The sequence below is a fragment of the Haemaphysalis longicornis genome, unplaced genomic scaffold, assembly GCF_048455015.1.
Source record: "Haemaphysalis longicornis isolate Haplotype H1 unplaced genomic scaffold, Haemaphysalis longicornis Haplotype H1 scaffold_1, whole genome shotgun sequence".
NCBI classification, from domain to species: Eukaryota; Metazoa; Arthropoda; class Arachnida; order Ixodida; family Ixodidae; genus Haemaphysalis; species Haemaphysalis longicornis.
Genome location: NW_027526203.1, coordinates 395,918,072 through 395,942,821, shown reverse-complemented (window position 1 = coordinate 395,942,821; position 24,750 = coordinate 395,918,072). Strand labels below are relative to the sequence as shown.

At 46.3% G+C, this 24,750-nt stretch overlaps 1 protein-coding gene across 3 annotated transcripts in view; it reads left to right on the top strand.

The window, feature by feature from the left end:
• LOC144155329 ((Lyso)-N-acylphosphatidylethanolamine lipase-like) overlaps positions 1-24,750 on the top strand; it is a 115,754-nt gene that overhangs the window by 75,736 nt on the left and 15,268 nt on the right. For 2 of the 3 annotated variants that reach the window (XM_077686685.1, XM_077686684.1), the window contains exons 4-7: positions 9,272-9,446; positions 12,206-12,466; positions 14,919-15,033; positions 24,124-24,310. In XM_077686685.1, coding sequence (XP_077542811.1) covers positions 9,272-9,446; positions 12,206-12,466; positions 14,919-15,033; positions 24,124-24,310 — 738 coding nt within the window. Of the gene's footprint in view, positions 1-5,402; positions 5,505-9,271; positions 9,447-12,205; positions 12,467-14,918; positions 15,034-24,123; positions 24,311-24,750 lie in introns of those variants that run through there. The other variant, XM_077686686.1, reaches the window with a different exon arrangement.

The window sequence follows — 24,750 nt, the reverse complement described above, 5'->3', positions numbered from 1 at the left end:
CGCGTCCGAAACATCCAAGCGCAACATCCAAGCTCCAACAACTGCGGTTTTTTCACGCGAAAAAAACACACGTCCTACTAGCTATCCTCAGAAGCCTGGTAAAACTCAGTGAAGAAAGGTACCGCACTCACCATTGACCACCGTGAATTCTACGGTCCGAAGCCGCCCTGACGTCCGTGGTGTTGGATCTCGCACCGCTGGCACCAGTTGTTACCGTCGGGAAGGCGTCCCCAAACCGGGCTCCGTCGCCTCCGTTATGCGTGGTAGCGTGGCAAAGAGCGGCCAGCAAAGAGCGGCCAGCGGCCTTGGAGATGACAATAAGCCGAAGGCAAACTTAACTGGTTTACTGCATGGTGAGAAATGACCCGAAGCAATACAGGAACAATACCCTTCCGGGCAAGGTTACAGCGTGACTCGACAGGGCGACAGCATCGATTTTCTGCTGCCAAACGAATGCGAACTATCCATGGATAGGGCGGTTTTATACACAATACCTGTAACGGCTGCGCGGCTTTCACAATGCTACTGTGCACATGGCCCGAAAATAGTAGACACACAACGCTCTTTCCAGAGTTCGTGAGGGGCCGGCAGTAGCAGCGCTTGTTGAGTCTGAGAGAGGGGGAGAGAGATCTCGGCTGCGGCGTCCGCCTAGCCGAGACAGGTCTCTACGTGAAAATCCGTTTGCAGCCGCCGAAGTTGAGTCACCGACAGCGAGGCGTTCACTCACCGGCTGTTCTCCGGCAAGCTGTAGCCTGTCTGAGGAAGCTTTCTTACACAGCACCAGAGCACTCCGCAACTTGCAGCACGCGCGAACAGGGTAGCGGTGCACGGAGTCGTAACACTACCAACTTTTGCCCTAGACGACCAGTTGATTTAGCCAAGAATATGGTCAACAGAGGTGATGGTGGCTTTAACGTAAGAAAACGAGCTATTATTACGCCGATATGACGTGAACTGAAGATGGTTGAAGCGGAAGTACGTGCACTACTTGAACCGTAAATTTTGCATTTCAATCCATGACGGGCTATACAGACTACGTAGATGCTCCGTCTGATTACCCGCTAAGAAGACACTCAACCAAATATAATAAACAAATTTCTTTCAGCGTCTAATCCCGGGCCTGTTCACGCACACGCGGTATCTCTTAGAAATATATGACCGGGCCCAGGCCTACAAATCAGGTCCGTGCAGTGCTATAGTTTTAACTGCCGGTAGAGACATATTACTGCATATTTCGAGATTTCAACAGAGTGCACTTCTTTTTTATCCACGCCCCTATTGTCTTTGCTGGAAACTTAATTGGACCTATACGCTCCAAACGGAGAACAGTTAACGCTTCAGCACCAGCCAGTCTCCCTAGTGAATACTCGCCAAACACTTCCAAGGGAATAATAATCATCACCATCATCATTGTCATCATCATGGCCATGCTGATAATAATGAGACCACATGATCGCACCACTGGGCATGGTTCTGTATGTCTGTGCTGTCCCCGCTGCGATAGACTCCGCAGCGTCTATACCTCCGCGGCAGCTGTGGAACGTGGTAGCCTGAAGACAGAAGCCCGCCTCAGAAAAATTAGCAGTGGCTTAGCTCGGCTACGTAGTGCAGTGGCTTAGCTCGGCATACGTAGCGTGAGCTAAGTTTCAGCTGCTTATTCTTAGGTTTCCTGGTTGTCTAGGATTAGCTGATTATCATGCTTACTGTTGCTAAAACGATTTCCAATCCAGTCCAATCCAATCCAATCACAGTCACAGCCACAGTCCAGTGACTCCAGTGACTGCTCCTCGCGCATGCGCAGCATGGCTCTCCAAGAGCCACGCGAAACGGCTATCAAGCGGCTCCGGCGCAGCGTCAGACTTGGCTACTGCGCAATGGAGGCGCACAGTTGGGCACGCGCCGGCGCCAGTGCGTCTGCTGCGGCTATGATGTCACTCCTCTGGAATGCATAGGCCGGCGAATGTGCAGACCCAATTCTCTAGACACCTGGGGCGGTATTCTCGTAACTGTCCCTTTTGAAAACGTCCCTTTTGCGTCCCTTTCATCGTGACGTACTTCCGGTTAAGCAATAAGCGTTGGCAGTAGGTTTGCCGCACTTGCGTGACGTCACTTCCGGTTGTTTGCTTTTAGCCAATCAGGACTCGCCAAAAGGGACACTTTTGAAAGGGACGCAAAAGGGGCAAAACTCGAGAATACCGCCCCTGTACTCCAATTAGATTGGATTTCCAATCCAATCCAATCCAATCCAAATCCAATCCAAATATAATCCGGTCCAATCCAATCCAATGCTCCTCGCGCTTGCGCATCACGGTCCTTCAACGTTCCCGTGAAACTGCTCAACCTCGGCCAGTGTAGCTTACGCTACAAAAGGTACGAGGAGCCACAGAATTGCCGCGCGGCGAGCAAAGAGGCAGGCACTCGCTGCAGCTGAAACCACTCCCAGCCAACACCGCCGCAACCGTTACGACGCGAAGATAACGCGCCAGACGCATTTCGCTCTGATGACGAAGACGTCGCAACAGAAGGAGATATAACCACGAAAGACCTACCATTAGGATCGCATAGCCGGAAATAAAATGTTATTCTTTCGCATTTTAAACAGTGTCACTGGATTTTTTTTCGTGACTGTTCTCATCATATTGCTAGAGCTTTTGTCAAGTAGTTCGTAGATGCTATCCCTACTATTGTATTTTCTTCTCACTTTTATTCACGGCCATGTTTAGGGGATATGATTATGCACGATGCATGCAATTCTCTCAAGTTTTTTTGGCTCGCTTTTCCCCTTGGCAGACTTTATTCGCAGGGTCACGGAAAACACTTTACAGAAATTTATTATCAATTCGCTTTCCTGCACCTTCTGAACGATCTCTGTACAATGGTCTATCCGGACATGATGTTCATCCGGGAGTTTGTAAAATGCCTCGTTCTCCGTGTACAGAAACTTTCTTTTCCAAGCTGCATGCTGAATAATAAAAACATTTTCGTGTCTTCTGTGAATTGCCGGCTTTGTGGTATCCCAGAAACAACTAAACACTTTTATTGACTGCAAAGAAGCTATACTGTTCTGGGATAACCTTCAAAGGGCACTCCAGAAGTACTTTGACGTGACGCCCCATAGCTTGCGACACCTTTTAGCTTCGTGCGATGATGTGCCTTGTATGGTGGTGGTGGTAAAAACGTTTTTTATTGAGCAGCCAAGGGAGCTGGAAAGGGATGTGGTCAGCCTCCTACGTCCAGGAGGCCGCGAGCCTGCGTCGAATCAAGGGCTCGTTGCACCAGGGCGATTCAATGCTCCGGCGCCGAGCTGGTCAGTGCAGACTCCCACTGCTCAAGGGAGGGGGAGTGATAGTGACCTTTTTTTCTGGTGGCCCTACGTAGTTTAATGGAAAAAAAAAAAAACGCACATGTTCGAGGAACACGTTGAACCAATGGTATCCTCCAGGTCTCACTTCAGTAAATTATAATTGAGCTTGAGAGTTGCTGTCACCAAAACTATTTTGCACCTCATTCGTATCCTGTTCTGTTTCGATGCTCTTCATTGCCCCCTTACACTCAAAGAGTATCAATGTTTGACTGGTCCGCGTGATTCCAGCTTTCCTCTTTCACTTTGTATTCTAAGTACTGTGACTTACAAAAACGTCTTCGTATATATCATTGTCATTCCATATACGTGTACTAACTACCACGAAAGAAGAAAAAAGCTACAGTGGTGCCGGGGATGCGTGCCCGCATGAAAAGACTATGTGGGAAACGAGCAGGAATGCGCCGGGACACACTTTTGCTGTTGTACCGAGCCTACGTCCGGCCAGTCATGGAGTTTGGAAGCGTCTTGTTTTGCAGTTGTCCTATCTACAAACTGCGTCCGTTATACCTGTTGGAGAGGCGCATTTTTCGATTTTGTCTTGGCCTTCCCCGGTTCGTCTCGAACCGAGTTCTGTACTTAGAGGCACGCGTTCCTGAACTTAGGGTCCGTTTTCTCTTGCTCACGGTGCAAACTTACCTCCGCATGTACGAAGCCCCCTCTGGGGCTGCCAAGCCTGTATTTATTTGTGCTCCGAGTATATTTTTTACATCTCCGTGGCCTAAACGTATCTCCCCCCAAGTGCTATTCGTTCAATCATGCCTGGATTGTATTTCTGTTAAGTTATAGTTCTGTTAAGATAAGATCTTAGCGACACAAAATGGCGGCGCCAGCGTATACGTGTCTCTACCCTGTACGGCGGACGCGTGAATCAAGGCATTCTACGCTGCAGAGCGGTCGGTTCCACGTCATTGTAGACCCCGAAAACAAACGATTTAGCGGGAAAATCAAAATTTTAACTTAAATTGATTAATTTCTTAGTGAATAAAGCATCGTTTCTATCCGGACAAGCGCTGGGGGAAACACGAAATCTTTCGAATAAAACAAACTTGCATTTTCTCTTCATGGCTCCTTTAAACGCTTAAATCCTATGGTATCTGGAAGCCGACTATTTCCCTCTAGATTTGGATGGATACCCTAGCATTCTTACACTATGTGCCGCATAGTTTCTGTTTCTTTTCCGCAGACCACGAGTACCACATCATTTTGTGTATAGTTCCCCACAAAGCTCTTAGTTCGCAAGCAGCCTGTTCTAGCCTCAAAAAGCAAAGCACTGCCTTTGGAATTATCGTAGAAATTTTCCTTTCTGATGTCAAATTTTTCAGCCCTGTTCATCTGTAACGACGTTTTAGCTTCAATTTTTCCTCTCCCTTTATTCGTTTCTATCTGCCTTGCCTCTTTTTTAGTTACCTTGGCTGTCTTGTATTCTCCACTGTTCTTTCCGTATTTCATCGTTAGCCTTCTGGTCTTCCTTAGCCACTGCGTGTCCACGCTTTTCATGGAAACTGAAAACTTTAGCTGCCCACCTACGTTGATTCATTGCTCTATCTGTGCTTCTCGAACTCTCAGGGCTCTCCCTGCACTTTAGAACAGCGGCGCCGCCTGGCGTGCCCTAACCAAAACGCGCGGTGCGGGTTGCGGCACATATCTAGTAACATTGGGTTGCGGGGCGCGGGTTTTTTGTTCACGTTCGGCCTTGCATCCAGTTTAAAGCAAATCTTTATGATAGCCCCAGACGAGCAGGTGCTGCTTGATTTTAGTTCCCGTTAATCCTTTTAATAAGCCGCAAAAGTTTTATTGGGCTTTTGTCCACCTGCGAGCAGTGACAATGGTGACGCGTGTAGCCAGCGTAGCTGGGTGGCTTCTGCTCGGTGCAAAACATTCATACATTGGTGTAGTTTGTCGAAGCGCACGGTCAGTGCTTCAAAAGCACACCAATGCCCAGCTGCGAACGCATTAGGAGCAATATGGAGCGTACAGGAAGGTGTGACAGAAACTGGTAAGCACACAAACAGCGTTGCGGCTTTCCGCAGTCGTGACTCCAAATGGCCCCCAGATGCTGCCTGCATTCGGCTGTTCCCCGAGCAACAACGAGATGGACGCTACGACGCCTGAATGGGACGCCCAAGCCAGTGCGGGAACCGTGCGTTTGGTCCTTTGGACGTGCTCGCTTCTAGGACCTCTTAGTGAACTGTTAATGTCTTGGGAACTGTTAATGTCTTAGCATTGCGAAGGGTCTGAGACCTGGGAGTACATGGTCGGATGCCGAAAAAGCATAAGTGGGGGGGGGAAAAAAGTGGGGGAGGGTGTTAACTCTTTCTTGTTATAAGACCATCCCTAAGCAGTCTCTCACTATTTACCTCATGGTTGTATAATTCTGTTCTGGAATTGGGGTACACATAGTACGTGTGCAGCCACTAAGGCAGATAGAACTTTCAGGTGCATATAGAGTCTGTGTGGGAAACACAGGAGTGCTGATACTCACTTGCTGTTGCACCAGACTTCCGTTCGGCCATGGAGTTTGGCTGTGTCTTGTTCTCGAATTGCCCCAGCGAGCAGATACTGATCTGTTTGAGAGGCATGTATTCTAGAGCTCAGGGTCACATTTTTATTGTTTAATGTTCAGACTCCTTCACATGTGCGAGGTTTCTTTTGATGCTGACAAGAATTATTTTTTTCTGCATGCCCGGATTATATTCTTGCTTTTACTTGTCCGAAGCAAATTACTCCAAGTGGTGTTTGTGCAAAAAGGCACCTCCTGTGTTTCAGTGAGATGGCGTAACGTTATTTCAGTATCAGCAATTGAGCGAGAACCACAGTTGAAAATGTTTTTTCTAGTTCCACGAAGCTTTGACCTTGCCCACTGTTAACAGCTGTTTTGAATGAATATGAGTACACTGTGTTTTCCGTAATCTACTGGGATGCATCTCAACGTTTCGGGAAACCTCGTCTCGGTTTCCACTTTTCATTACAAATTCTGGACTGCTTATAGCAAAATTCTTAACCATTGCTCTTGCTGTCGCGCAGTTCAGGTCACGATATCTCCAGACTCTCTGACTGGACTTTAAATCTTCCCACCAAACTATAATTGTGCACACTTTTTTTTCCCTCCATTCTCGGACATGTGGAGGAAGTACATTGGGCATGGGTTTGGGACATATTGGCTTTTGTCTTTAGAGATGGAATATAATTAAGATGTTCATGTTCAGTTTGAGATTCCGAATTAACTTTTTGCATCGCCTTGGCTGATGAGATTTTGGCATCTGGATGCTACTCGTTCAGATGAATTTTTCCTAGCTAAGAGCTCAAGCACTAAAATTTTTCTTGGTATCCACATCTTTGTGCTTCATATCAGTGTTAGGTGACCTTTCCTGAGCTTCACTGCAGGGTCTTGAGCAGTGGCGCACCCACGGGGGGTGTTTTGGGGGTTGTAAACCCCCCCCCCCCTCCCCCCCTTCCCAGATGTCCGCCGACCCAACCCCCTCCGCACGCCTCTCCCACCGAACCGAAACCGAAGTTCACCGAGCGCAGTGTGTGTAGTCTCGGAAGCTTTTATTATTGGACATTCGCAGTTAAATCTCGAAGAAGAATATTGTATGACCGGCATTAAAAAATAAAACTAGCTCTTAGGATTGGGCTTTTAAGACAGTGCGGACCAACTTGCGTATAACTTGAAGAAGTTTGAGAAAAAGAATGAGAAAAAATTTTAGTGACACAAAAAGTGTCCCTGGACAGGAAATTTCTGAATGCTTAAAAATACCTGGGGGTTTTAAATGATTCCGTAGCCCCCCTCCCCCCTACGGCACGCCTCCTAGCCCATGCTAAACCGCAAATAGTTGCACAATTTTTGTAGGGCAGATTATACCACTTTCTGAACTTCTGTGCGGAACTTCCATCACGAGATTTGAATCATTCGTCACCTTCTAGAAAAAAAAAGACGCTGAAATTTCCCATAGGTTGGGACTCAGTATTGTCTAGCTTGCCTTCTGGCCTCAAATCAAATCTAACAAGATCAGATCGAAGTTGTTTTATTTCATTTGAAAGCTTAAACAACTGTTTTTTCTTCAATACTAAGCACTGTACGAGCCCTCCCTCTCCCGTTGAATAAAAAAAGGTTCGGTTTTCCTTTATATATATCACCTGAGTTTTTAACATTATAGTGAGGAGAACAGCAACGCTTCGTGCGCAGTTACGAAAACCTGTGATCACGGATAACAATGATGTTTTGTTGAATAGGCTTTCAGAAATATGTGTCAATTTGACTGTTCAGTGCAAATTGTGCCAGCCTGTACGAACAGATTTCGTGCTTTACTCTTGGCTTGACTTCACCAGTGAAGAAGGCATTAATTGTATTTCCTCCCCAACCTCATCTCCCGTCATCCCTTCCTTCCAATTCTACTTCCAAACTTGGGTCCGGGGCTTCGGGGGATGGCGAAAGGCTTCGCGTATCTTCTTTTTTTATGTGAAGGTGCATCCATTATTATATTCCTTCTGCAGGCGAATTGTATAGGTTATGGCGGCTGATTTAATGCGTAAGTTTTTCGCGTAAAAAATAATAAATCTCGGCTGCTCTTTATAGTTTTAATATTTTATTCTTTGTGGTTATTTATTTTTATTTTTTTTGTATTACTTACATTTGTCTTTATATTTGTTCTTTTCCTTTTTACATTTATATGTTATCATATTTTATATTTGTTGTGAAAATTTCAAACCCCCCCCCTAGACAAAAATCCTGGGTGCGCTAATGGTCTTGATGATCAATCTAAATCTGTTCAGATCAAGGCTTTCAGTTGCTTAAATGTGTATACGGTGCGAGGTCCTGGAATCAGTTGACCATTTTTTTTCTTCATTGCCGAGACAGTTCTCTAAACAGTTGTTAACTACATGGGGCTGACCTGTTACGTGCAACTTATTAGAGACATTTAGAGTAGGGGACCTTAATGCTCTGGTTTCCGCGAGCAGCTTGGTGTTCCGTACCATGCATGTGCAGAACTCAAGCTGTCCTTGTTGTTTTGGGTCGGCATTGAGCGTGCATGCTATTTACCAAAAATGGGCTTTAAGATGAGCTTGCATTTTTTGCGTCCCTCACGCAGGCAGGCAGACTCACTTTTAGGGCCTTAAGTCTGACGTATGTAAAGGGCAGATTTGCACATTTATTTGTGCTGTTTCTTTTGTGACAGGCCGCTTGCATAGCTAAGAGTGCTGTAAATAGGTGTCCTTGATTTGCCTGTCCACAGTACTGAGCAGTTTGTGGGCAGTCCAAGACTGCTCTCGCAATAGAAATTCTATGGTCAGAAAGATATGGTGAAGGCCCAAGGATACCTAGATTTAGGCCAACCCATCCAATTGAAAGACAGCGTAACCGCTACCATTTGCTCCATGAGACTTTTATTCTCTCTCTCTGCTCTTGAGCAATTCTGGGCAGTCAAGAATGACTAATTGAGGAGACTTGTTATTAGGTAAATTGAGTCGTTTATTGTGTTGCAGCTTCTTTCCTTCGATTTTCCTCTTTTCTTTTCCTTTATAAAGGTTAAATTTAACCAGTCGGCTACAACCGGAGCTCAGCAGATATTTTAGCCCTGGCCAATTTCCCTTTGTGGATGTATGTCAAACACATTGAGGGCATCATCATCATCATCACAATTGTGCGTTACATGAGCTTGTTGGACCGACCTAACTTTTCTTACAAGATGCTTCATAAGTATCCAAGTTTTTGCCCAATAAGTCATCACTAGGAGTATGTATTGGTTGTTTACCTTTTCAATGGCTGAGGTAATCTACTGTTGATTACTGTAGTGACTGTACTGTCTTATATAAGTTCCTTGTCCTAATCATTGTGCTGCTGAGATCACCCACGAGAAAGTTTCCCAACTTGAAAGTGACTGCAGCTGCGGGTGCCTTATTCTGCAGCTTCCGTTGCTGCTGGTACATGGCCTTGGCTGTGGCTCGGCACTGTGGGTGATGAACCTAGAGGAACTCTCCAAGAATCGAGTGGTGCACGCAATTGATCTGCTGGGCTTCGGGCGCAGCTCCAGGCCGGCCCTTGGAAACGACGCTGACCGCATCGAGGAGCAAATGGTCCAGAGTAAGCCTTTCCACCTGGCTGGAAAGCACTCTTGTGTGCCTTCTGAGCCTCAGCTGCAAAATACCAGAAAGCGAGAGCACATGGGCAGCTTTTGCTTGAGGTGCCCACATGCATCACAACTGCTGCCCAACACGACAAATGACTGGGCCACGTGAGTCTGTGGGGCATTGAGGCCAACCTGTAGATGACTAGACACCTTTCAAAGTGTTGCTAAAGAGATCTCTTATTACCGACATTGTACCTGTCTCAAACTATGGCATTCACCTTTATCATAGATCCTCGCATTGCTGTGGTGCTTCCTAGCCCGGGCGAGTTTTCAGACTGCTCATGGACTAGCTGAAATAATTGCAAGCTACAAAATAAAGTTAACAACTAGATTAGAAATATCTCGAAGATGCTTTTGTCCTACCTTGAAGTAAAGGCTGCAAAAGTGGAAAAAAAAAAGGTAATTCAGTTTCACTCTGTGTAAAAATAAATGGCTAAGATTGAAGTGATAGTGAGTTCTGGTAAAATCTCAGCAGAATACATACACAGCTTTGTTAGAAATTGAACTTGTCTGTTGACAAATCTGAAAATGCTCAGAATGTGTTGGAAATGTGATGAGCACACACTGTTTCACTGCTTCACTGTCAAATTGAGTACGGTATTGCCATGTTTATTTCACTGCGAAGCTTTTTTTTGCTCTACCCCGACTTTCATTTATTGTACGTTCTCCTTCCTGTTAATTTCGAATTGGGTTCAGTGAGCCAGCGAATTCGTGCAAAGAGCAAACTATCCTGGGCTGAGTAGTTATGTATGCAGAATGCTTTCGCAGTGTGCTGCGAGGTCTCATATCTGTTTTATGAAGGGAACTGTACAAAAATATGGGCTCAGAAAACACTCACTAGATGTCAGCTGTCCGCTATCCATGTGCAGAAAGAAACTTATGCAAGCCATTTCTCAAGACAGCTTCCTTGTCCGTGTGAAAAAGTAGGTGCACCTATATACGGACCCTTTTAACGTCATCTCTGACATCAATTTCACTTAACCTCAATCTTGTTGTCTGAACTCCAGGTTGAAATCTCAGACCTCACTCACTCAGTGGGCCATATCATCTGCCCTCACGTCAAAAACAACCTCATAAAATGTACTTGAGCTCCATTTGAGCTAATGTTCACCTCATGAACATTAAGTCATTAGTAACTTCATCACTTGCATGAAAACAGGCCTCTTGTTTGATGCCTTTTGCTGGCACTGCCTTTGGCTTACAGCACTGGGAATGAAGGTAACCCCCCCCCCCTCCAAAAAAAAAAACCGAATTTTTTGGGGTACGGTTTGGGTTCAAGCCTTTCGGGTTTGGTTCCGGAGCACCATTCTGTTCTGGTTCGAACTGTTTCGCACAGTTTCGAATGGTTCAAACAAACAAACAAAAAAATTATCTATTTTAGTGTTGTGCTTTCGCTTCTCTTTCAGGGTGCGTTCTGTTGCTGAGCACTAGGGTGCGAGGTCGATTCCTGCCCGCTGTGGCCGCTTTCTGATGTAGGCGAAAAGCAAAAACGCCCGTGTGTTCGAGGTTTCAGCGCACATTAAAGATCCCCAGGTGGTCAACATTAATCCGGAGCTCTCCACCATGGCACGCCGCATCGCCTGCGTTGCGTCAGCATGTTGCATCAGTGCATTAAATTAGCCAAGCACAAATCTGGTCAAAAGCAATGCGAGCGCAGGCAGCAGTTCCTAGTGGTGTTGTGGAACCATGTACTAGGGCTGACGGTAAACAAGGCATTCCGCCATTGGCTGCAGCCCTAGTCAGCATACTTACGTTTGCTAAAGTACTTGCCCTGGATACGTCATTGCAGACGTCACAAAGCACGCGATTTGGCGGGAGAATTGAAATTTTCGCCTAAATTGTTTAATTTCTCAGTGAATAAAAAAATTGTTTGCTGCCAGGCAAGTACTGGGTGCACTATAAAACACCAAATCTTTCAAATAAAACAAAACTTGTATTTTGCCTTCATGGCCCTTTTAACACTGTAAAAGCTACATGCTCTCCACGGACCACAAGTCGATTTCTCTCCATCATTTTAGAGACTTCTGTGGTGCACGCCAGCATGTTTATTTGAGCCACGTCGACTTTTAATATGTGCACCAATTTCTTGTGACAAATGCATGGTGACCTTAAGGGGCTGATAACGTGATAAAAATCGACTTGCTTATTACGACTTATGATGGTTCTATCAGGATGTGCTGTGTGTGGACAGCCGATGCTGCCGCATTATCTCTCGGCAGCATTTCCTATTTTTCTCAACAGTGCTTTGAGCAAATAAAGTTCTGTCTTTACCAAACTGCTCTGTTCGAAACCTCGTGTTGTTGTTACCGTTCCTGGAATTGGTTCGGAACGTTTCCTTCGATTCGTTCCGGTTCGGGTTCCATTCCAAAATGGTGGAAGGAATACGTGTTTAGTTTAGTTCCAGTTGTAAGGAAAAAAATGGGTTCAGTTCCGCTTTTCGGGGCAGTTCAAGTTCAACACCCTGTTGCGGACATAGCAATGTAAAATCTTCCATTTCCAGGGAGTTGCTTACCTGTGCGTGTTTGGAGTGTGCAACGAAGAGTGCGTCTGTGATCCTGGCGGGTCGTTCCTATGCAAGATACGGATACTGAAGATGATAGCTGCATAAACTAGAATGTGTTTGAAAACAAAAAACGCAGGTGTGCTGAGTTTGCTTTGGATGCCAGATGGTCAAGGGGGCTTTGCCTGGCTGAGTGTTGGGGTTGTCGCGCAGGCATCGAGGCATGGCGAGTCCAGATGCAGCTGGAGCGGTTCGTGCTGTTGGGCCACAGCCTGGGCGGCTTCCTGTGCTCGTCGTATGCGCTGCGCTACCCACGGCACGTGGCCCACCTGGTGCTTGAGGACCCGTGGGGGTTCCCTGTCTTCGATCCCGCAAAGTCCGGTGGCAAGCGCAGCGCCCACTGGTTTGGCCCGTTGCAGGCCTACTGCAACCGCTTTAACGTGCTCTCGGGACTACGTGCCTCCGGGCTGCTCGGTGAGTAGAACTCAGCATGGATGCGCGGTCATCCTCCATTGCCATTAGTGCATTGACCGCCACAGCAGACTGAGGTCCTTAAAGGGACGCGAAAGGGTGAATGAAATTTTGTTTTAACTGAAAAATCTTACGTTCCTTAGCTCTCTAGGCTTTCGTTCGATGAGCAACGGTGCGTTATTTGCTGAGAAATACGCTAACAAAGCTGGCATTTCTCTTACCCACTTCCCTTTCATTTTCTCGTGACATAGCCATTGTGTCACAAACTAGGAACGAAGCACTGGAGTGGTCTAGAGCGTAAACGCTGGCAATGGTAGCTTTTATGTCTCCGAGCCATGACGGACTGTGGCTTGTTTCTCTGGCCACGGATTCAATGTTCATGATTTTTCACTGACAGAATGAGAAACGTTTTTAAATGCTCGAGCGGCCAGTGTGCCCGCCTACTCCGGATTCCCAGCCCTCATTCGGCCGGCTGCGAGTAAAGCCTTTTTTGAAGCAACAAGCACCGTTTCAAATATCAAGTGCCGCGTCCCGGGCTCCCGGCTGGCACCGTCGGGAAGGCCCTTCTATTTCACCTCATCTGGCGATCACAGCCATCTCACATTACCCTCTCTCGCGCGGCACAAACCCAGCGTGAAATAAACATTCGTCATGGCAGCTGTGTCGGCAGTTGTTGCCCGTGCTCGCTCTAGCTCAAACATAACAAGGGTAGAGTGATGCACGCTTTACGGATTATCAACGGCGGCCTGAGGCAAACAGGTAGATCGTTCGGCTAACCACTCGCAGTAAATTCATTTCACAAGTGATTATGTTTGAACTGGGCGCACTTTACCGATAGCAACATTTTAAATTGGAGTGTTACTCCTCCTCCTACTCCTCCTCTGCGCGCGGAGAACGCCAGATTGGAAGCTCGGGCGGCTCGCTTAACCACCTGCAGTGCATCTTGTTGTTCCTTTTGCCGCTTCTGATGAAGGGATTTTAGCTGTTTCCTGCCAAGTGCATTGCTTGCAGAAGCTCAGGCGCTCACCGTCGTAAGTTATTGACTTTGCTAATTGCCCACCAATGCTTTTCGGAAGCGAAACTGAAAGCATGGTGGCTGACTGAATCATGAGAGAAGCAGCCTGCCTCGCAGTGTATAAAAGATGTAGTCTGTGTTTTTTCGGTACGATGAGCTCACGGAAAGCTCTGATTTACGTTTATTTCACGTGCTCAACCACGTAGGAACTGTTTATTTCAGGAAAAGATCTATGGAAGCTTCACCAACGAGCTCTCGCCGTTCACCATTTTCGCGACGTCACAAACCGTAGTACCCAAATGCGTACGGGGCGTCGTCCCCTGTTTTCATGTTTCTGGCGTTTTCTGCCTTATTAAACACCTGCTAGTTGCGAGGATGGTGTATTTAGATTCTCGGCACCGTAATCCATTGATACAGGCCAGCTTGTTTCCACCCTTTAGTGTCTCTTTAATGAATGCTTATTGGGCCCTGTTTGGGTGTGACAGGAAGCATTTTAACGTGAGAACTAGCTGCATCATATCAGCCCAAGTACATTTCATGGGAACTATACCAAATCTGAGTGTTCTGACAAACAGGTGTAGTACACTGAAAAGGCTTGCTTTTAGCAAACTGGTGCATGATCATAAAAATTAAATTGAGTAAGTGCACCTTGTGACAAAGGTTTAAGAGTCATGGCAGATTTGGGGCTACTGACAACCAGTTTATTAAGTTAAAAATAACAGACATAGATACAAGCATTCAAGCAGATGCTGTAAGACATTAAGAATTATAATGTATTTATGGCTTGTAAATTTTATCAAAATGTTTTATCTCACTGTAAATAAAAGATCACAGTCGAAATTTTCTTATTGTACTTGTCTCGTTTCTCACAATAAAATATGCCCCACTTAAGTTCCTTGAAGTATTATTGCTTCTCGCCAGCATACACAGCTCACGAGACCGTTCATGACATTGGCAGTATGCACAGGGCACAGGCAAATATGCCCCTCATTTATTATTTAGTAGCACCTTGCCAATGTTTTTTGTGCAAAATTTGCTGTGCCAAAATGAGGGTCACAGGCTGTCAAATGACAACTTTTATGGCAAGTGCCTATCATAATATACATTATAGTGATGAAATAAACATCATCGTTATATGTATTGCCACTAATATAAGATAGCAGCATCATGGAAAAAAAAACAACATAATTGTGACGTTGCAGAAGCCCCCCCCCCCCCCCCCCCCCCCCCCTCCTTCCCCGCACCCCCGTCCCTCTTGCAGCAGCTGATGCCATTCTACCGTGCCTGTGAATGCTGTTGTGTTTAGTGCTAATCTAAAACTGCTACAAAGTGCACTGACTTTTCTGTATTATTTTAGTTGGTTAATCTATTGCACTATGCCAATATTTTGCATCCACAGCTGCCTCTGATGTGTCCCATTTTCTCCATTCACACTTGCAGGGCCGTTCATATTGCAAGCAGCACTGAGCGGCGCGCATGGCCTCTTTGGTGGCATGGTTACGGATCCCACGGCTATTCCCAATTATGTGTACCACTGCAACGTCCGAAGACCTACGTAAGAATATTATTTAGCATTAGCGCAGTTCTTTGCTTCAATGAGGATAGAGAGCAAACGTTCACACACCCAAGACATAGTCTCTTGTAGTCCTACTCGCAAAGAAATCTGGCACTCTTACCGACCGGTGTTATAGATGAGATCAGAACCGTTGGCATTTGAGTGTTTGCTAGTTATTTTTGCAGTGAACGGGATGTAAATAGTGCACTGTAAAATACCTCAAATAGGTAACTACAGTTGAGCCCACTTATAACGAACTCGACCACCTCACAGAATTTGTTCGGTGTATCCGAAGTTCATTATGAGTGTAATAAGCTTTTTCTGCACGTAAAAACGTGGCCCGGATTTTGGCGGGCTCCCTGACGTGGCTGCGGACAATGCCTGGACGGCACGTGGCGAAAACAGGGTGCTGCCTCCAGCCAGAAGCAGTGTGTGCCTCTCACCTGCCAGAATAGAACTCCTGGACTAAAAAGAGGACAAGCAGAAAAAATAGCTTGTATATATGCATAAATGTCCGATGAATTGTTATTGGGGCCATTGCGCTTCCTGGTCGACGGTTCAGAATTGATCTTGGAGCTCAGGGTGGTCTTCTCTCTGTCTTTAAAAGTTATAGAGATTGTTTATTTGGACAGATTGTACTTCTTAACCAGGTTGCAGCTTTTTGCTCCCTGCATAAAATCATTCACACTCTGCGAAGAGAACAACCAATGATGCCTCAATGGCAGGGCAGTCCACACACGTTCCGGCTTCATGGCAGGCGTTTCTACTTGCTTCTTTTTTTTAAACTTTTCTTTTGGCCGAACAGGAGAGGAGAGCACCAGTGAGCATGAGTGGGGACTGCCGAATTTCATGCGTAGCTAATTTTGTGGCCCTACAGAATCCGTTCCGCTGATTTGTCAGCCTGCAAATAGGCTGGACGGAAGAAGCACATGTGCCTCACTGGTGTTGGCACAGTGCCAATGCCAAGCTTTTGTATGTTCGCCGTCGTTTCCCCTATTTTCTCCTTGATCTCGATTCACCCCTAGTCCGTCGTGGGCTCACGGAGTTCATTTGACACTTCGTGTTCACAGAAAGCCAATCAAGTGGCGACTGCGAGCGCAAGGCGCAGTCGGGCTATGGTCGATCGTTTGCTGTACCCGAGTTGTATCTTCACGCTAGTCCGTTATATCTGAAACAAAATGCCATTGCCTCAATGCCTGCTGTGACAGTCATGCTGCGTTTGTTTGTTGCAACCGAGTGTTCATTATAACTGAGGCCATCATTATAAGTGAGCTAGTCTGTACATATTTTTGTTTTTATAAATACAAAACACCTGCATAAAATACTGACAAAATACCTACTTGCTAACAGGGGATGGGGTGTGGCGGTTCTCCCTGCTCTTTATAATTGGGCGGACGAGGCATTCACACTGTGCAGCTAGCAATGCGAGTGGCCTGGCTTCAAGGTCACTGAAATTGTTAGTATGGGTGTGGCTAGAGGATGGTTTGGGCCAGTTGCTGCCTGCTGGATCGGCGAGTCGTAATGTGTGATGTGAGTCCACCAGTGGTGTTGTTGGCTTGAACTGGTGGGAAAGAATAGTAGGAAGGAGCATTGATGCACGCCGCAGATTTTTTTGTTCTGTCATCGCGTGGGACTGTGGTGTGCGATATTGGTGTGTATCCAAGTGTGGTGTAATGCATTTGGGAGCTTTAAACCTTAATATGATATGATGGATACGTCAAGACAGCTGTCGCCGTCCTTGAATTAGTGCTAAGGGAGCCGTTGTTTTTGTGTATCTTTTTCAGAAGGCTTTCTTTGTGCTCCCATGTTGACTCAGCAGTGCACCATTTGCGTTGATCCTGTTATCTTTTAAATTGTAACCTGCATGCTTAGTGCAATGTATGGCGATGGCCAGAGCCAGGGTAGCTGAACGCCCAATGTTTTATTTGTTATAAGGCACAGAATGCATGCTGTGTTTATGGAAAAAACCAAAGGAACCATTACAAGCCCCCGACATACTGGCCAGCTGACTCAATGGCAAGCAGGCATGCCAGCTAATGGGTCCACTGTTCAGCATTGACGGGCATGATTGTGTGGCACACTTGTTCTGGCAAGCCTCACTGGCAAGTTCATGAGAAAAACTACAAAGACACCTAAGCATTTCTTGTGTGATGTAGTGAATGTGAAAGCATTATTTTGTAAATAAGGGCTTGTGTGCGTTCAGTGCCTACAAGAGTAGAAGTGGCCGCAACGTCGACAGGGAATGTGGGGAGTGCGGCGGTGCGCCACGAAGAGAGAGCAGCCTGGCTCGCAGGTTACTGCTGCGCTGCTGGGTGAGGAAGTAATGAGTCTGTGTTTTTGGACACGTGCTATGCAGCCACAAGGTGTGCGTTTCTTTACTTTTTCTTCTGAGGCATGTGCCATGGAACATGTTGCAATTATTGAATGCACCCGTTTTTCTGTGTGTTTTTGTTTTGCATTTTGGAGACACCAGCGATTTTGCTCAGTGATCAACATAATGCTTTTGCATTAATAACCCCTTTACAATAACCCCTCTGTTTAAGGCTGTCGCCAAAAAGAGAAAAAGAAGAGAATACGCGGCACACGCTTTTTTGCAGAGTGCATGCATGGGATAAACCTGGCTTGTGGCCCTCTGGGTGTTGGCTATGGGTCTGATAACAAGCCACAGAGGTAGCATTTTGGACATGTCTCCGGACGACTCACCAAATCACCTTTTGACACCCACCAGCCAGACCCATCATGATCATAGGGCACCACCAGGGTTGCCAGGTCTTCAGAAAGAAAAGTCACCAGGAAATTGCCGAAAGTAGCCAGAAAAGTCACCACCTTAAAGTGAATGTTTGAAAAGGAGACAGAAAAGTTGCAATTTTCAGCAAGGTGATTTTTAATTAGCTTCGCGGAAAAACACGCAGCAATTCTGAGAAGTAGAAAGCCGTATCACAAATTTTATTTGTTTGCTGTAGTGCGGGAAAGCAACGGCGGTTAACTACCGTCTACAAAAAAGCTAAAATATGAAAGTTAAGATAAAGCATTCAGAGAATATGGATGACTTAGAACGGGCGTTTGTTGCAACCAGTGTTCTACCACTTCCTCTGCCTCTTTACATCCCCGTGCCTATTCTGAAACGACACAAACTCTGTATGAAACCTGAAGCTCCCGTCAACTACTGAAGCATTGCACTTTAAACTAACAGTGTTGCTTGTAGGCTTTGATGCTGTTCATACGTCATCAGGTGCTGGATATTAAAAAAAGCAAGACAAATTTTTATTTGTGCTGGTAACTAGCGCTCTATGGTGGTGTGTTTGAGTGACTGATTTGTTGGGACCTATTCTAGACTTTGCCAGATCGTCATCTGCCTAGAAATTTGTTCTGTTCTGTTTGCTCATTGCTATAAAAAACAGTGCAGAAAACAGGGACACAGAAGATTGGGGTCAACGCAGGTGTGAGGACGTTTTTTTAAATTGACCACTCTGTGTGCCATGGTGAACAATGGAAAGGCACACAAAACCGCTTGCGGGAAACAATACGGGAAATGTGTGGATTGCGTAGTATACGAAATCCCACTTGTGTGTCAGCGGGTCTACATAGGCCAGACGGTCAGGTGTGTCAACGAACGCCCTAGAGAACATGCTTATTCCATGCGCACAAAATCTGGAAGCAATCTTGCCACACACTGTGATTAGTACAAATGTTATCCAAAGCTTAACGAAACGCACATCTTGAAACCACGACTGGCTTTATAGATAACAATCTGCCCATTGCAGCTGGCAACAATGGGAGCCAGCATGCCAAAAAATTGCCACACAAGGACGACACGCTCTGTCAGGTGGGGCTAAGTTTAATCCCCAAACTCACCAGCTTTACGTTGCTCGCAGTGGGCCTGCGACTGCTCGCATAATATGTAGCGGTTGTACCAATCAATGCCAATTGTACCGATCACTACATATATAATACCGGCCAGCAAAGCGAGTTCATGGTTAAGTCTAGACCCGTTTCCTAGTTATGCAAACACAAATGTACTCACGTTAACCGCACTGCTAACATATCTGCCTGCTTGACTAGCATTCCTTATTTTCGAGCATTTTTGTTCATTTACATGCGGAAACTTTGTCAGCTTTCACTTTATGTCGATGAGCATTGTTTTGGTGTGAAGCTCATCTATGTACGTACAAACATTCACAGGGAAGGCTCAAATTTGTATAAACACCTCAACAGGGCCATTCTATGCGTGGAAGCACCATCATTTTTGCGGGAGAAATGGAGCAATAATTGATGCAAACTTTTTCAATGGCTGTGGCGTTTTCACCATAGAGCCACACTTGTAGGAGCTCCCTTGGGGTGGCTTACAAGCCCAACGAATGACAAAGTTGGCACGACAGCGGGCCCCGTTCAGTGCCTGCTGTGAAAACCACCGTTATCTTCGGGATATCTTTTTGAGCCACTGCCCCCGTACCGAAGTGATAGAAGCGCGGTGAAAGCTAATTGACTTTACCGTACACCTGCTGATCTTGCTCAGTTGTATGCAACGAATACCATCATGAGCGATATGTTCACTGAAGGTACAATGCAAAAAAGGTTCACAGGATCTTTCAACATATTCTTTCGCGAAATCAATTCTTTTGCTAGGCTTGCTGCTGCAGTACTACTTCCACAGAAGCTGCAACCAACCAACATTGCGGACGAAATTTCTGATGCACGCTGGTTTTATTTGTTTTTTTTTTTTTTGTTATACTTGTGCCGAGTGTTTCTTCCTCCTTTTTTGGTAATGAGCTACAAAAACAGTGCATTCCAAGTACTTCTTCGTGTTTATTTTTTTTATATCCTACCTATGGAACATAAAGTGCTAAATATTTGTTTGTGTTTTATCCATTCTGTTGTACGCACGCAATGAAATGCATGGAACGCTATGGAACGTGCCAGCAAATAGTTAGCAGCTGTGGACGCTTTTTGCGGACGATATCCGGGTGGGTGCGCGTTCGGTGGATGCTACCCGGGTGCGTGCTGTCGCCAACCTAGCCAAGTAACGATTTCGCATTGAAAAAAAAAAACTTTTATTTGAGCACACCATTGAGCCCAAAGAAGGTGTGCAATTCTTTCAGTGTGGATTGGCAAAGTCTGAGCTCAACGGACAGAGATAGAGACGAAATTACAACGATGGTAGGCCAAGCAAAGGCATATACAGCGGAGAAATCACTTCCAATAAAATTTTCCTTAGTTCGCCGGAGCTTGTGGTTGTCTCTCTACTGCATCCCAGTTTTCTGCACAGTTTTTTTCTAGCAATGAGTGCCCAACTAGCTCAAAGTCAAGCCTTAGTGCTGTTTGTTCAGTTTGTCTTGATGGCTGAAATGCACTGGAAGGTCATAAAGGCCCCTTTTGTGTGGGGTTTCCCCAGAAGGGCTCGGGAATATATAAAATCCCCATTGCTCAAAGGAGCCATAAAGAAATTTCCGTTGCCACGAGTCTCGAAAAGTCGCCAATTTGGCGACAAATCGCCAGACCTGGCAACCCTGGCACCCACCCACTCTGCCCTCCTGGGCAAAGAAACCACCCACCTCTTGGCATGAGAGCTGTGTCGCCTGGCTCCAGGAAGCAAAAGGCAAAGGCCAATCCCATTGATCATGTACCACGAGATCGTGCTGCACTATAGTTTAGGACAGGTCAACTACCCGCCAGCGCATAAACAACTATCCAAAAAGTACAAATGACAGCCCTATGCCTTTTAAACAAACACCTTCCCCAATATCGCTAAATGCTATATATTGCACCCCACCCTGTATTCCCCGCTGTACCACTTACTTCCAAGGACCCTCTTTCATTAGCCAGGGGCCTGCGACCACACCCCACTACACTTGCATAGCCCTTTCCATTCTTGCAAACTTTTAGAGAGAGCTTTGGGAGGCACTGATCATCCAACCTCAATGATCAGGGCCTGCGGTTGAGGGCTATTGAAGCAGGGAGAGCTCAAGGGGTCTTGTACTGGAGACTCCTACCAATTGCTTTTATCAACAGAGATATTTATTCTATTTCCATCCATGCGGCTGGTGAAGAACTGGGCTTAAGCATAGTTTTTGTACCTGCACTGTATTGTGGGTCAATGGACCTCTCCCTGTATGTAAACAACGTGACGTTACGAAGTGCACGTGCGCGACGGGTGGCGCCTGCTCGCGGCGGCGAAGTGCGGTGGCGGTTGGCAGAACGCGCCTGCTCCGACGACCTGGCCTGGCCGCGCGGCACCCGAAAGGAACGATGTGCCATTGGTTCGGGCCGTCACTGGCCGCCCACATTGCAGGTGGGGGTCTAGCTATCCTAGCTATGCCCGTCGCACCTCCATGTAGCTTTCCGCATCTACAACCTCCGCAACAGTTTCGTTTACCGTACGGTCAACTGAAGGGCGACGCTTTCGGATAATCTGTGCGCGACAGCCTAAACGAGTCATTCTGAAGGTTGGTGCTGTTGTGACGCATTCCAAGAATGTTTTTTTAAGATTCTTTGTGTTCGGACACATTCCAAGGAAAGCTAATTCATTGTTGATTTCGAGGTCTGCTTAAGCTAGCGCGGTGCCTCAGGCAGCGTACGTATACGCTCCCCGTTCTTGGTCTCTTTGCGTTGCCCGGAGACAGTGGCGTACACACGATTTCATGTCGAGGGGAAAAAGGAAAGGTAAAGCATGAAAGGATTAAAAAGTAAAATAAGCAGCAACGAAACAAAAATATGAAGAGCAACAGCCAAAAATTATTCCAATAAAAATATTGTGATGATGTCGTTCTCTACGTGATTGACTGATTGTTTTGCTACCTTTTTCCCAAGTGAAATCGCGAAACGGTTCATCGTCATTGTGTGACTAACTAACATAGTAGCCACATATGGTTAGTGCGCATAGCTTGCACGCGACGGTGCACTGAAATAATTTTCGGTAGTCATTATTTCATGATAGTTAAAGTTATTGTCCTGGTACGCCCACTGAATACAAAAGCGTCGGGAGACCGCACTGAGTCTGTTCGCTTAGGGCAAACACATTTTTCGAGTTTTTTTGAGTCGCGTGAGTGGCCCATCTCGCGCCGAAGGCACGATACTACATGTGAGCACGGTAAGCATCTCTGTTTTGCCGCATCCTCAAGGCAGAATATAATTGGTCAAGGTAAAAATTTATTGCACTTACAAGCAATGAATTTCGGTCGTCTTGAACAGATCCCCCCATAAGACCAAACTTGTCGTTGTCGATCTGGCGGTAGGCGACTATCGCGATCCCTCTCCGAAACATTTATTTCGTGTCGCCTAAGCAGGTTAGGCATTCATTGTGTTTTTAATACAGTGCTCTACCTCCTCAAAACATGACAATATTTCGCAGCAAGAAAATTTCCGTGTGCCCCCTACCCCCGGCACTATTTCACTTGACCAAATTTCTGCTGGTGCTGCATGATAGCAGATGGTTGATAAACAGCATCATTTCATGGCACGAATCAGCGCGGACTGCCAAAGTAGACGGTATGACTGTGCTTTGGAGAACAGCAGAAGTTCATATCATTGATTGACTGATTATAGGGCTTTAACGGGCCGACGCAACGCAGGCGATGAGGCGCGCCATAGTGGAGGGCTCCGGATTAATTTTGACCACCTGGGGATCTTTAACGTGCGCCGAAACCTCGTACACACGGGCAGCAGAAGTTCGAGAATGGGAAATGTTGCTACGAGTAAGAGCAGACCATGTCGCTGCTTTGGCTGCCAGCCTCTTCGGCACATTGCGCGCATCCACAATACATGCCGAATTTACCTCTTTGGGGACTCCGAAAAGTCTGATGCCGCTGATTTTGCTCGCAAAATTTGCGTAGCCGAGAGCACAGCAGCCCACCGGCATCAGAAAAGCCAACACGTAAACAAAAATTCCACTTTTGCGCGCGTCTAATGCAGCCTCACTGCATACGCCCCGTGCGCCGGTCCGAATGTTTTGCCAACCACCCTCCCGGCCACACCCAGCACGTGCGCTTTCCGTGACGTCACGGCCGCTGCGTGACGTACCCCGGGAGAGGTCCATTGCCTGTGCTTTATTAACAATTGCAGTGCATGAAATTGCGGAATACATTTGTTCTTGTAGGTGCAGGTACAACTTATAACAAATTTTGTTTTCTGTTCATATTTGCTTTTGCAAAACAATCTGCAGCATGAGGACATCTCTGTCGTGTCAACCTCTGCCTCCAACAAAACCGGTAACAGCCGATAGCAATCCATTTATTTCATGCAAGCAGAAACGATATTAACGCTCCATGCAGTCCAGCCAAACGATATTAACACTCCATGCAGTCCAGCCAATTTGTGTTCTCCTGTTACCACTGTGTGCAAGAAAGCAATAGTCCGGTGGACCATATTAACAGGTTTTAAATATAACCTTCATGGCCTGCCATACCTGTTGAAGGGAACATGTAAGCTTAATCTTTTTTCTTTGGAAACACAGTTTACTTTGTACTTTAAAGCAGCTCTGAAAACAAGAAACAATGCCCTTGTATCGACAGGCTAGTGCCCCTAGTTGGCAATACATAATCCGGGAGTAGAGGAAGGGAGGCAGCAGTAACAGCTTTCCCGTACAAAGGCATTGTGCCGATTGGAAACCGCTCACCTCACGCTGTTTCAAACAGGCACACTTAAATGGCAAGGCAACCCAACTTTATTGCACAAGCAAACTACAAAGCAAATATCAGCGGATGCAAGTGGTGATGCAACCAGTAGGGCCCGGTCTTTCAGATGACCACATGAAATAGCACCGATTAATAGGCCATCGCAAGGATGCAGAAAGCTCATGGGCTCAAAGAGTTATTTATTATTGGTGACGAGGCTGATGGAGATCTTTGGTGCACTGACTGACTAAGAAGTATCGCCGGTCTGCCGCTATGAAGTGGTGAGCCCAAATAAAGGATCAGAGGTAGACGCAGTACTAGCAGAAAATCTCCAAAACAAGGCAAAAGCCATTATTACACAGCAGCAACTCCCCTGCAGCAATCTTTCAAGTTTTCAGAGCCCTAAAGCATACTCGTAGTGTCAATGTGCCTGTGCCTGCCACACTTCTATGTAACAATTTTTCTTCCGCATGTGCTGCAGAGGGGAAGAGGCATTCCGCAACTTGTCTGTTAGCTTTGGCTGGACGAAGAATCCCATGGTGCTGCGTTTTCTGGACTTGGATCCTGAAGTTCCTGTGACATTTGTCTATGGCAAGAACACCTTCATTACTCGCAGTCCGGCTGAGCACATTCTGAAGAACAGGAAGAATGGCTACACCGATCTGCAGGTATAGTATGCACGTAGGCCTTGACTCAGTCCAACACAAGCTTGCTTCCAGCCATTACGCGGCTGCTTCAGAATAAACACTAAAAGCATAGAAAAAAAAATAAAACTGAATTCACGCTATCGCATATGACGGGAGAGAGGAAAAGCAGAAGTTTCCGATGCACGAACATGACATGAATGTTTGCACTTTCGAGCGCCAGACAATCACAAGACACTTGTATGAATGACAGAACGAAGCCTTTATTGAGACCCTATAAGTACCACCTTGTAGCTGAAAAAGGCTTCAGGGCATTTCAGGCTGAATTTGATGCTCCTCCAGAAGAGCTAGATAAATGTTCCAGAACACGACGTAAGCAGTCTGGGATTGGTGGCTATCTGGAGATTGTGTTCTTGCATGAGGCATAGGAATCAGTTGCTTTGCGTGTCCCAGCTAGTGTATTG